Source organism: Sus scrofa, chromosome 10 (genome assembly GCF_000003025.6).
Source record: "Sus scrofa isolate TJ Tabasco breed Duroc chromosome 10, Sscrofa11.1, whole genome shotgun sequence".
Taxonomy (NCBI): Eukaryota; Metazoa; Chordata; class Mammalia; order Artiodactyla; family Suidae; genus Sus; species Sus scrofa.
In genome coordinates, this window is record NC_010452.4 from 24,449,396 (window position 1) to 24,460,792 (window position 11,397).

At 54.7% G+C, this 11,397-nt stretch overlaps 2 protein-coding genes across 6 annotated transcripts in view; one reads left to right on the forward strand and one right to left on the reverse strand.

Annotated features, from left to right (window-relative positions):
• Window positions 1-5,035, forward strand: part of LGR6 (leucine rich repeat containing G protein-coupled receptor 6) — a 95,485-nt gene extending 90,450 nt beyond the window's left edge. For all 3 annotated transcript variants that reach the window (XM_021064542.1, XM_003130614.4, XM_021064543.1), the window contains 2 exons: window positions 199-279; window positions 2,149-5,035. In XM_021064542.1, coding sequence (XP_020920201.1) covers window positions 199-279; window positions 2,149-3,404 — 1,337 coding nt within the window. In that variant the 3' untranslated portion in view covers window positions 3,405-5,035. The remainder of the gene's footprint in view (window positions 1-198; window positions 280-2,148) is intronic.
• Window positions 5,097-9,690, reverse strand: UBE2T (ubiquitin conjugating enzyme E2 T). Of its 3 annotated transcripts, none has more exons than XM_003130609.4 (7): window positions 9,612-9,690; window positions 7,940-8,247; window positions 7,459-7,528; window positions 6,712-6,817; window positions 6,513-6,611; window positions 6,332-6,415; window positions 5,097-5,456 (listed from the first exon to the last, which is right to left on the reverse strand). In XM_003130609.4, exons 2-7 carry the CDS (start codon window positions 8,148-8,150, stop codon window positions 5,331-5,333), a joined length of 696 nt encoding a protein of 231 aa, XP_003130657.1. In that variant the 5' UTR covers window positions 8,151-8,247; window positions 9,612-9,690; the 3' UTR covers window positions 5,097-5,330. The 3 variants fall into 3 exon arrangements, with proteins under 3 accessions (XP_003130657.1, XP_020920203.1, XP_020920204.1); XM_021064544.1 differs by having other exon boundaries at window positions 7,940-8,272; window positions 9,612-9,647; XM_021064545.1 differs by lacking the exon at window positions 6,332-6,415.

The window sequence follows — 11,397 nt, forward strand, 5'->3', positions numbered from 1 at the left end:
GCGGATAAGCCATGTGTGGATGATGGGGAGCTGACAACATGCTAACCATAGGCAGAAACCTTCGTGCAGGGCCTCGGGGACACCTGTGCCCAGACTCAGACGACTTCTTGAGGGGTGAGGGTGGGCACGCATTTGGATAAAAGTGGGCTTGATTCCCACCGAGAGCAGGGCCTGAGCCACTTCTTGGTCTCCCCTCAGATGATCTGGACCTGGAGGAGCTCCAGCTGGAGATGGAGGACCCCAGGCCGCACCTCAGTGTCCAGTGCAGCCCTGCTCCAGGTGAGATTGGTGCTTCTGAGGGGAGGGCAGGGACTGGGGAGGGGGCGCCCAGCTCTTGCATGAGTTCAGTTGCATCTGGTCATCCCTGGGGAAGGGACTGGGGTCGTCCCCCTTGAGTGGCTGCTTGAGGGGAGCAGCAGCAGGGGAGGGGAGTCAAAGCAGCGTTTCCAAATTGCCAGTCAGAGGTCATATGTCCAGGAGGAAGAGAGAAGCAGAGAGGGTGTCTTGAGCCCCTGCTCAGGGTGGGGTGTGGGCTGCCCCTCCATCTGAGACCCGCAGAGTATGAGCTCTGGTGGAGATGGGCAAGGCCCCTCCTCAGCCCTCTGCCCGCCCCCCAGCAGGAGGGCCGGAGGAACTCCAGGTACCCTGGGGGCTCCTTCCAGCACTGCCTTCTCCTTACGGCTGAGGAAGCCTCCTCTGAGTCTCACCTAAGCCCATCTTGCTGTCAAGAAAGAAAGAAACCCCCTCCTTGGTGCAGCCCAACCTCAGTGTTTAGCGCAAGGTCCCTTCCCTTGGGTATAAAATGCCCCAGGCCTCCCCAGAGCAGAGAGCTGGGACAGGGCTGTTCAGGAAGAGCCCTAGGCAGTGACCGCGTGCCTCTCACCCCACTTTCCAGCCCCAGGCTTAGTGGCTGCAGTGCGCCCCCTAGTGCCCTCGGCTCCAATTAGACCCCTAGCCTGGAACCTCCATATGCCACAGGTGCTGCCCTAGAAAAGGCCAAAAAAAAAGACAAAAAAATAAAAATAAGAAACTACATACAGTAAAGTGCCAAGTTAGTTTAAAAAAATCCATGTATTATAAAAACCAGAAAACATAGCAAAATGATGAGTTTCTCTGAGGGGTGGAATCATAAGTTATAATTTTTCCATTTTATCTTTGCCATCGATTATTGGTAATCAGAAAAAAATGTTTTGAAAAATAGCTGTCAGAAAAGCCTCTCAAATTTGCAGACCACTTAAGCAGCACATTGAAAAGCAGAAGTCAGGAGTTCCCGTCGTGGCGCAGTGGTTAACGAATCCGACTAGGAACCATAAGGTTGCGGGTTCGGTCCCTGCCCTTGCTCAGTGGGTTAACGAACGATCCAGCGTAGCCGTGAGCTGTGGTGTAGGTCGCAGATGCGGCTCGGATCCCACGTTGCTGTGGCTCTGGTGTAGGCCAGTGGCTACACCTCCGATTGGACCCCGAGCCTGGGAATCTTCATATGCCACAGGAGCGGCCCAAGAAATAGCAAAAAGACAAAAAAAAAGAAAAGAAAAGCAGAAGTCTGAGGTCAAAATCAATGAAGGGATAGTGTTGGAAGCTGCGAGCTGGCTGGAGGACAGGGCCTGAGGGGAGAGACAGGAGCCCAGGTCTCACCTGCCTACTGCAGAGCCCTGCGGGAAAATCTTGATTTCCTCAGCTTTGCCCCAAACACCGACTGGCGGTGAACACCCAGTGTGGTCGCAGAGCCAGGGGAGGCCTGTCTGGCTGATGCCCCTTGGACGGGCCCTGGGTGCCAGCAGGGCAGAGCCAAGCCCGGCAGCCCCTTGCTCCTCTGTGGGTCTGCCCCAGCCTGTCCCCAGCGCTGGGGCCCTCTGCACTCCTCCATGCCAGCCTGTCCCTTCCTTTCTTCTGGACACTGCTCCGGGGGAAGGTCCGCTTTGCCTAACATTTCCTCCGGGCCAGTTTGCACCCCATCTCTCGCATTCGTCCCGGGCTAGTGTCCATTGACCTGCAGCCATGGGAAAAGACCTCATGCCTGTTGCCACAGCTCCTCCCCAGCCCCACTGCAGCTCCTGAGAGACTGCAGGGCCCGTGTCAGTCCCAGGCCTTGGTGCAGGATTCTGTGTTCAGTAGCCCGGGGCTAGCATCCGGCCCTCTCTCCCACAGGCCCCTTCAAGCCCTGTGAACACCTCTTCGAGAGCTGGGGCGTCCGCCTGGCCGTGTGGGCCATCGCACTGCTCTCCGTGGTCTGCAACGGGCTAGTGCTGCTGAGCCTGTGTGCAGCCGGGCCTGGGCCCCTGCCACCGGTCAAGTTTGTGGTGGGGGCCATCGCAGGGGCCAATGCGCTGACCGGCCTTTCCTGTGGTCTCCTTGCCTCAGTTGATGCCTTGACCTTCGGCTACTTTGCCCAGTACGGTGCCCGCTGGGAGACAGGGCCGGGCTGCCGGGCCACGGGCTTCCTGGCCGTGCTGGGCTCCGAGGCCTCGGTGCTGCTGCTGACCCTGGCCGCCTTGCACTGCAGCGTGGCCGTGTCCTGCGTGCGGGCCCACGGGAAGGCGCCAGCCCCGGGCATCGTGCGGGCAGGGGCCCTGGGCTGCCTGGCACTGGCGGGGCTGGTGGCTGCCCTGCCGCTGGCCTCCGTGGGCGAATACGGGGCCTCCCCGCTCTGCCTGCCCTACGCCCTGCCCGATGGCCGGCCGGCGGCCCTGGGCTTCGCGGTGGCGCTGGTGATGCTAAACTCCTTCTGCTTCCTGGCGGTGGCCGCGGCCTACGTCAAGCTCTCCTGTGACCTGCCCGGGGGCGACCTGGAGGCCGTGTGGGACTGCACCGCCGTGCGCCACGTGGCCTGGCTCACCTTCACCGATGGGCTCCTCTACTGCCCTGTGGCCTTCCTCAGCCTGGCGTCTGCGCTGGGCCTCTTCCCCGTCACCCCTGAGGCCGTCAAGTCCATCCTGCTGGTGGTGCTGCCCCTGCCTGCCTGCCTCAACCCGCTGCTCTACGTGCTCTTCAGCCCCCACTTCCGGGAGGACCTGCTGCGGCTCTGGCCCTGCCCGGGAGCCCCGGGGCCCCTCAGCCTGGCTGCCACCGGCCAGCTGGAGCAGGGCTCCTGTGACTCCACCCAGGCCCTGGTGGCCTTCCCCGACCTGGAGCTCATCCTGGAGGCCGCCGAGGGGGGGCAGCCCCCGGTGTTCAGGGCCTACAGCTTCCCCTCAGTGACCGTCGCCTCCTGCCGGCAGCCCAGGGGCCCCCAGCTGCAGGACGGCCACTGTGTGGAGCCAGAGGGAACCCGCTTTGGGAACCGGCCACCCCCCATGGAAGGAGGACGACGGCCAGGGGCTGAGGGGGCCACGCCAGCAGGCGGGGGCTGGTCAGAGGGTGGTGGCTTCCAGCCCCCTGGCTCAGCTTCTGCCTCACCCCTGTAAACGTTCACCCCCTCTCCTGCCTCTTCCCTCCGCTGCCAGCCTCTGCTGGGAATGACAGCTGCTTGTAGAAGAAATTTGACCAAGACTCAGTATGATGGTGGCAGATGGCTCTGTCCCAGCTCCCTGGGGCTGCCTCCCTCCCAGGCCACCGCCCTTGTGTCCTGGGCCCAGCTCTGGCCTCTTTCCTGCTGCATCTGAAGCTCAGACTAGAGGTCTGGGTGGTTGTCAGTTTTAGGGAAGTGAGTGGAGGAAAAGGCAGGGACTGGGCTGTGGCCCTGAGCGGTGCGGGGTGGGGGTGGAGGGCCGGGGGCCACAGAGTAAGGCCTGGTAGGGGCCACCAAATGCATCTCCCAGTGCTCGTGGATTGGGTACAGATGTGCTCTGTGGCCCACTGGTCTTGCATGTGTCACTCAGAAAACTGCCTGTGAAACGAAGCTTTGGAGAACAGGACACTCCTCAGAGACCCATGGTGCACATCAGTGTGGCGGCGAGGCTGTGAGAATCCTGCTGCAATGAAGTCGGTCGAACTTAGTTTAACCCAGTTCCCCAAATTATTTACCAATAGGTTTGCCTTTTTGGTTTGTGTGGAGTATCTACTAGAGAGTCACAGACTAGCCCTCGTCTCTCCTGGGGTCCCCTCTCTGCACTACCTGGTGACATCACAAGAGGCCGCCAGTCCTTGAAAGCCATTTAAGTGGGACCAAGAGCACCCCCAGTCATTGTCCCCAGCCAGCTGGGTCTCACTCACAACTGAAGGCATCTTGGCTTCTAGAAGCCCCAAATCTGACTTAAACAAGCCCGCGAATAGGAGACAGGCCTGGAATAAATTAATTCTTGGGCTTCAGCAAGAGACAAGTAACTGATTTTGAGAAATGGGTTCAAGAGTCCCATAGAAGTTGGAAGTTTATGGAGATACAGAGGGAATTGTCATTCTCCAGGATTGAGTCATGTTCTCACGTCCCTGTCGCCATCCCCAGGCTAGTTCCTCGGTGACGAAGGGAAGCTGCTTGCTCACAAGATGCCCTCTGCCTGGCCCGAGACCCCCAGGCTGCAGTACTGGGGGCGTGACGGGCTCCTCTTGCCTAAGCAGCCCTGGACACCTGCTTTCACGCCTGCTCATTTCTGCCCAAGTCTGTTTCCTCCATCATCCACACAGGATGAGGACAGGCCTGTGTACTGTGACGTCACGAGCAGGGGATTCAAGCTTGGGGCCTTGTTGTTCAGAGTAGCCCGTGCTGTGAAATGAAGCCAGGGGCAGAAAGAGACTGTAAAAATCCATGTAAATCTGCACGATTATTTGGCTAATCTGTCTGATTTGCTCACCATTATTTCTAGAATACTTGGCACATAGCAGGTGTTTGATAGGTATTTGTTGGACAAACGAAGGTTACAGCACAGTAACTCTGACCAGCTATGTAAGTCACCACAAGGGACAGCCGCCAGAAAAATCAACAAAAGGCTATATGACCCCATTCCCACACATGTAAGGCTTCTGAAGACCTAGAATTGTGGAAGCTTTGTGGTCACCGCACTGTCTCTAAAGCTGTTTTAGCTCCGTGTCCGTCATTCTGTGTCCTGAGGGATGCTGGGGCGTTGATAAAATAAAGGGTGGCAGTTGCAGGCCTTCTCACACTCCTGTTGTATGGCTCTCTGGCCACTTTGCTCCCAGACACACACTCAGGAGGAACACACTCAACGTCAAATGATTATTTATTTTTCAGGTTTAAAAGTCTTGAAATACATACATACAAGCTAAATAAACTACAAAGAATCAACTTAGAGCCAACATATAAATATACAGGGTCTACTTTCTAGGATACAAACAGGATAATGGCATCAAATACAAAGAAAAACATTCCAGAAATGTGCAGATTGGACCACGTTGGCATAAAAGTATATTAACTAAGACAGGCCAGGATGAACCCTCTAAACATCAGGGCAAAATTTCTTCTCTACGCCCCCCAGCTGCCTGGCTCTCCTTTTCTGGGCTGTGCTGTGTTCTTCTGAGCCACCAGCCATGGCAGGGTCTTCAGGCGTCTCTTCCTCGGTGGCCTAAAAAGGAGCAGGAGAAACAGCGAGGCTTACACCTACGCCAGGGCCAAGAGCAATGAAGAGCTGTGGCCTTACCTCAACTACTTCTCTGCTGCCTCTTGGATATGACATTCTCTCCAGAAACGTCTTCCGCAATCTCATGTATGGTTTAATGTTTTTTGTGGGGTTTTTTTTGTCTTTTCTATGGCCGCACCCGCGGCATATGGAGGTTCCCAGGCTAGGGGTCGAATTGGAGCTGTAGCTGCCGGCCTACGCCACAGCCACAGCCACGTGGGATCTGAGCCGCATCTGTGACCTACACCACAGCTCACAGCAACGCCAGATCCTTAACCCACTGAGCAAGGCCAGGGATTGAACCTGCAACCTCATGGTTCCTAGTCGGATTTGTTCACCACTGAGCCATGATGGGACCTCCTTTTTTTTTTCTTTTCACAAGCAACACTAACTCCTACTTAACTCAATCTGAAGGATGGGACAACCAGCGAGAACCAGAGTGGGCTCATCTCTGCTCCTGAAAGGAGCACCCTGTTCAGTGAGGAAACTGGGCAAGCTCCCCCCTCAACCCTCTTTCCCTCCCGACTCCTGCAAAGAAACCCCGTCTGCCATCATCACCCCGAGCCACCCTCAAGAACACAGCAACATTCACCATCTGCCTGCCTCCAGGGTCACCAACCAGTGGCGACTCCTGGGAAAACCTGGGGGTTGAGGGCGTGGCTGAGTAATTTTTCAGGAGGTCGCTGGAGAAGAAGATGACCCACGAGGCCGTTCTAGGGCACGGTGGGAACTTGGCAAAGCCAACAAGCGTTTATATACAGCGTCACAGTCACACTTCCTGGACCACCGGCAGCCAAGGCAGAGCCGTACAAATACTGTACCTGCTGCTCGGCTCTTGCGTGCTTCTCTGTCCACTGCCTGGCGTTCCTGAGGAAGACTGGCTTATTGTACTTATACTCTGAGGACTGAGATGAAAGCAGAGTCATGGAGGGAAGGGGGGATTTGGAGCTGCAGCACCCGCGGCCCATGGGGAGGGGAGGGCCTCAGGGGGACCGTACTTACGATGTCAGCCATGAGCGGGTCATCGGGGTTGGGCTCTGACATGAGCTGCTGAACAGAAGTCAGCACCGCTGCGATGTTGAGGGACGGTCTCCAGGCGCCCTATACACAGAGAGATGGACGGCAGGGCCTGCTGAGTCACTAAGAACGAGCTCTTCTACCACTTTCATGGACAAGGCCCATCCGCCTCCCCACCACTCACTTTTGGCGGCAATTTGAGGACATCTAAACAAATCCTTCCAGCAGAATCGATGTTTGGATGATAGATTGGAGTCAGAAATCGGATCTGAGGAGGTTCAAATGGGTACCTGTGACAACACAGGACAGAAAACTCCTGCTAAAACACCGCTTCTCGGCACACGACACAGCTGCTGCTGACCAATCAGGACCACAGCCCGTGAGTGGCAGACCTTTTTTCTCTGCCCCAGTTTTTACTGTGGACATTTACAAACAACAGAAAGTTGAAACAGTAGTTCAGAAACCCCTCAGATGCCCACCACCTGGATCAAGCAACTCCCCCTCTAGATCCCTCAGCGCACATCCCCTAAGAATAAGATCACTCTCTCCAGAACTGCAAAGCAGTCAGTACACCAGGTCCTGGAGCTCCCATCATGGCTCAGTGGTAACGAACCTGACTAGTATCCGTGAGGATGCAAGTTCGATCCCTGGCCTCGCTCAGTGGATTAAGGATCTGGCGTTGGCGTGAGCTGTGGTTTAGATCATAGACAGGGCTCAGATCCTGCACTACTGTGGCTGTGGCGTAGGCCAGCAGCTGCAGCTCTGGTTTGCCCCCTAGCCTGCGAACTTTCATATGCCTCAGGAGTGGCCCTAAACAAACAAACAAACAAATCCAGGTCCTTGAACTCCTGCATTTAACACTCTACTACATTGCTCTGGCTTCCAGTAACAGTGCTTTACCCTGGAAATTAAGAATATAATTCACACTGACCTCTCAGGAATGTTAACTTCCAGCTTGAAAACACCTTTTTCATAAGGTGTGTTGGCCCCACCTAGTATTTCTTTTAGGAAAAAAAAAAAAAAAGAGCGAAATTAAGAGGTAGTGGGATGATCTGAGTCAGGGCACCACAGGGACCTAACAAAGCCTGTGGCCCTAACGGAGAAGCCGTGTCTGGGACGCTCGCTCTCTCAGCTTCACAAGTCCTGCGGCGTGCCAGCACCCCACACAGACCACACAGATCAGAACAGAAGGCGCACAATGCTGGCTGCTGAGCGAATACAACCCGCAGACCTGCCGTGTGGACTGCAGCATTCTACCCAAATCCTGGCTGCAAATCAGCAAAAGATGTAATAAAAGGCCAAAGAAGAAATGTCATGAAAACCTCATGCACAAGTGAACAAATTAGGGTGGAAGGTGACCATGCTGTCACACACACATCTCCACCAGGTTTTCCCCAGGGTGTGACACCTACGAGCACGCAGGTCATCCATTCGGTCCCCGTCCTGCCAGCATGTAATGCCTGGGGGCGGCTCTGTGGCCAGCAGGGTTAGCTCTCTCTTCAGACGGGACGCTCTCTGCATGGCAGGCACGAGGGAGGGCTGGCTGTCAGGCTTGCTGGGCAAGATGGCCACACAGATGGCTCCAGGCACCAGGCTCGGGTGACAGGGACTCCGCTTTAGCATAGGACTCTGCTTTCCGTTTAGTGAAGGACAAAGGAAGCCCCCCTGTTAATCTCTGTTCCAAGCAGGGAGTCCACTTTTTCCATTTCCTTGTCGTTACCTATGCAAGCAAACACATTTTTAAACTAAAGTCTGAAATGTGCAACAAGTTCTACAGAGAAAAGTGCTACATGCTTTAAATTAACATCTGTCTCCACGGATGAATGACAATCTCCCCGCCCCCCCCCGGGGGGGGCGGGCCTGGGCCCAGTTTTGCTCACTGCTGGGGCCTCAGTGCACCCAGCACAGAAGTGAACCAACCGTCCGGTACTAATTATAGGTACTAATAAGCAAAGATCACCTGGTGGGTATAGACTGTACTTAGTTGGACAGTGTAATTCATGATAATTATGAACTTAACCTCAGGCAGCTATCCTGAACACAAGGACGTGTATGTGTTGGGTCTTTGTACCCTCCTGAACTGCACTGCAAAGACAAAGTGGTCCTCCGCAATCAACATGCACGCACGCTTGGAAATATTTAAATAGTAGTAATAACACAAGCAAATTAATACGTTAAATAGAATCAATTACACTACAACGGTCTTTCACGCAAATTATTCTTTAAACTACTTCCAAATTTCTTTAGCCACACCTTTAAACCACCTTCTCTTGGATCCAGTTACTTCACTGGGTACTTAAGCATACCTTTCATACAAAAATTCCTTCTTTTCTCAGTAAGCAGATGCTGGGAATCGATGACAGAGACAAATATGCCCAAGTGGTAAAGTCTACCTTCGCATAAAATGTGAACGCAGTGGAAAGGCATAGTAAAGGGACTGTAATAGGGTGAGAACAAATAAGACAATTTCTCTAAAGGAGAACCAGACCCCAGGTTCACCACATTAACACAAATTAGTACGTGGCACTCCTTGGCTCAAAACCATCCATCACTATTTTGTGGGCATTTCAAGTTCCTTACCATCTAGGCCCAACCCACATTTCCAGCCTCATGGCCAGTACTCCTCCCCATAAACGTTTGCTTCTGCCACACCGACTTCTCTCTGAGGCCCACAGTCTGTAGACGTATACACACGTCACCCCTCCTCTAGGAATGCAGCCTAGCCCCTCACTCCTACCGCAAGGCCCAGCTCTCTGTTTCCACAAACTTGCTGTGAGTTGTAATCTACCCCGGCAGCTGCTCTGCACCGGGAGCGGGACGCGGCGGGGAGAGCAGGGGAATGTCGGGGACGGGGGGTGGGGGGACGCCCGGGTGGGAGGAAGGGGAATGTCTGGGAAGGGGGACACTCAGGTAGGGGGCTGCCGGAGGCGTGTGCCAACGGGGCTGTCAAGACAACCACATGCTCCGCCACACAGCCGCTCGCGGGAGATGATACTTCCTCGCTGGGCAGAAAGACCCTGCCGCCGCCGCCGCCCCCGCCAGCCAGTAACCTCTAAGCCGAGAAGCCCACCGACCCGCTCTTACCTGCGCGGATCTCCCTCGCAGCGCAGCGGCGCCAACCAGCCTGCACAGCGCCTGCGCGAGCCCGAGGGTTGCGTCTCCCCTCCTCCGGCCGGCGAGGGTTGTGATTGGTCCGGAGCGCCGCCCGGGGAGGAGTGCGGCCTCCGATTGGCCGGCCTCCGAGCGGCGTCCGCCCACCCGTTTTGAACCAGAGCGCGGGGCGGTGGCTGCGGTTTCCAGTCGGGTTCAGTGGGTCGCAGGGGTAAGGATTGCACATCGCTTCCAGAAGCTCCGTGGGAGTAACTGGTCAGGAGAAGGAACTGCAAGCGAGGTTCCTCGCCGTAGGGTCAGACCCGCGGACGGCGCTCTGGGGATTCCCCGGAGCCCGAGAAGCGCGGGGATTCCGGGCCGGGTTCCGACTCTGGGCGCGGGGACCTTGCGCGGTGCTCGGACGCCACGGCGGGCTGGAGACCACACCCGCCTTCGCTTCCTGCTCCGGCTGCGGGAGAGCTGCCAGTCTTCCTAAACGTGCGAGCCAGTGCAGTTTGACCGCTGCTCTGACAGCTGCCGAAATTTCTGCGTTCCGCCCAAATCGGTGTTAAGTAGCCCCCTGGTTCCTTGCGGCCGCCCTCTCTCCGCCGGAGACCCACGGCCCCCCACCCCCGAGACCGTCCACGGTACTACCCGGTGCTGTCCAATCTAGTCTCCCGTTAGCTGTTGGGGTTTTCCCTTTACTGTTAGCGTTGCCTCATTGTAGGGAGGTGTTTTCTGTCGTAATCCCTTCACTGTTTCCACCCCGATTGTAACTGTGGTTGTATTATAATTTTATTACAGTTACAGTTCTGTCCTCCGAGCTGAAATTGATTGTTTTCTTGGGTGGTTTTCTGAAAATCGAGTCTTTTATTCTTTTTCGTCCTCACCAGCGGCATTTGGAATTCTCAGGCCAGGGATCAAATGTGAGCTGGAGCTTGTGACCCACACCACGGCCGCAGCAACTCGGGATCCTCAACGCACTGCGCTGGGCCAGGAATCAAACCTGAGCCTCCACAGAGACAACCCGGGTCATTAAGCCAACTGTGCCACAGTGGGAACTCCCTGAAAATCAAGTCTCTAAAATATCTTTTAGAAAAACCAGGAGCTATGTTGAGTCTGGTGGAAAGGAGAGATGATATGATAAAACAAGTCAATACCTGTAGTTTTGGCAACAGAAAGAATTGGATAAAAGGAAGGAAGGAGGGAGGGAGGGAGAAGGAAGGAAGGAAAGAAGGAAGGAAGAAAAGTAAAAGAAAAAGAATTCTAGGGGGTAAATGTACAGCTTCCATGTGTCCACCAGAGGGAGGTATGTTAACTGGTGAGAACAGAGGCCACGCTGATTTTCATAACCTGTGTGTACCAGTGTCATTGCTTTAAAAACCAGAGTATTCTGATTTGTAGTTTATTTTTGAAGTGTACGGGAAAGTATTATTTAATAAAAGTTTCCTCACTTTATGCAAGAATGTATGTGCATTCTAGCTGGGTCACTTAGCACATTTCAAAGTACAAAAATTACAGCAATCGTTTTGTAATGTATAAAAACACCAAATCACTATGTTGGGCAGCGGGAACTAACAAAGTTCGTAGGTTAACATGCTTCAACGAACAAACTTATAGAAAAAGAGATCAGATTTGTGGTTAGCAGAGGCAAGGGAATTGGGTGAATGGTCAGGAGGGACAAACTTCCAGCTATAAGATAAGTACTAGGGATGTTATGACCAATATGATGCTGTATGTTCTGTAAGAAAGAGGGTAAATCCTAGGAGTTCTCATCACA

Bases quoted from the DNA above. Each gene is read 5' to 3' on its own strand.
- UBE2T (XM_003130609.4), bottom strand. From the start codon at position 8,150: ATGCTAAAGCGGAGTCCCTGTCACCCGAGCCTGGTGCCTGGAGCCATC. The intron at 6,818-7,458 runs GTCAGTGTGAAT...GTGTTGTCACAG, and splicing joins GAAGTTAACATTCCTGAGAG to GTACCCATTTGAACCTCCTC. The intron at 5,457-6,331 runs GTACAGTATTTG...GCTCCTTTTTAG, and splicing joins ACGCAAGAGCCGAGCAGCAG to GCCACCGAGGAAGAGACGCC.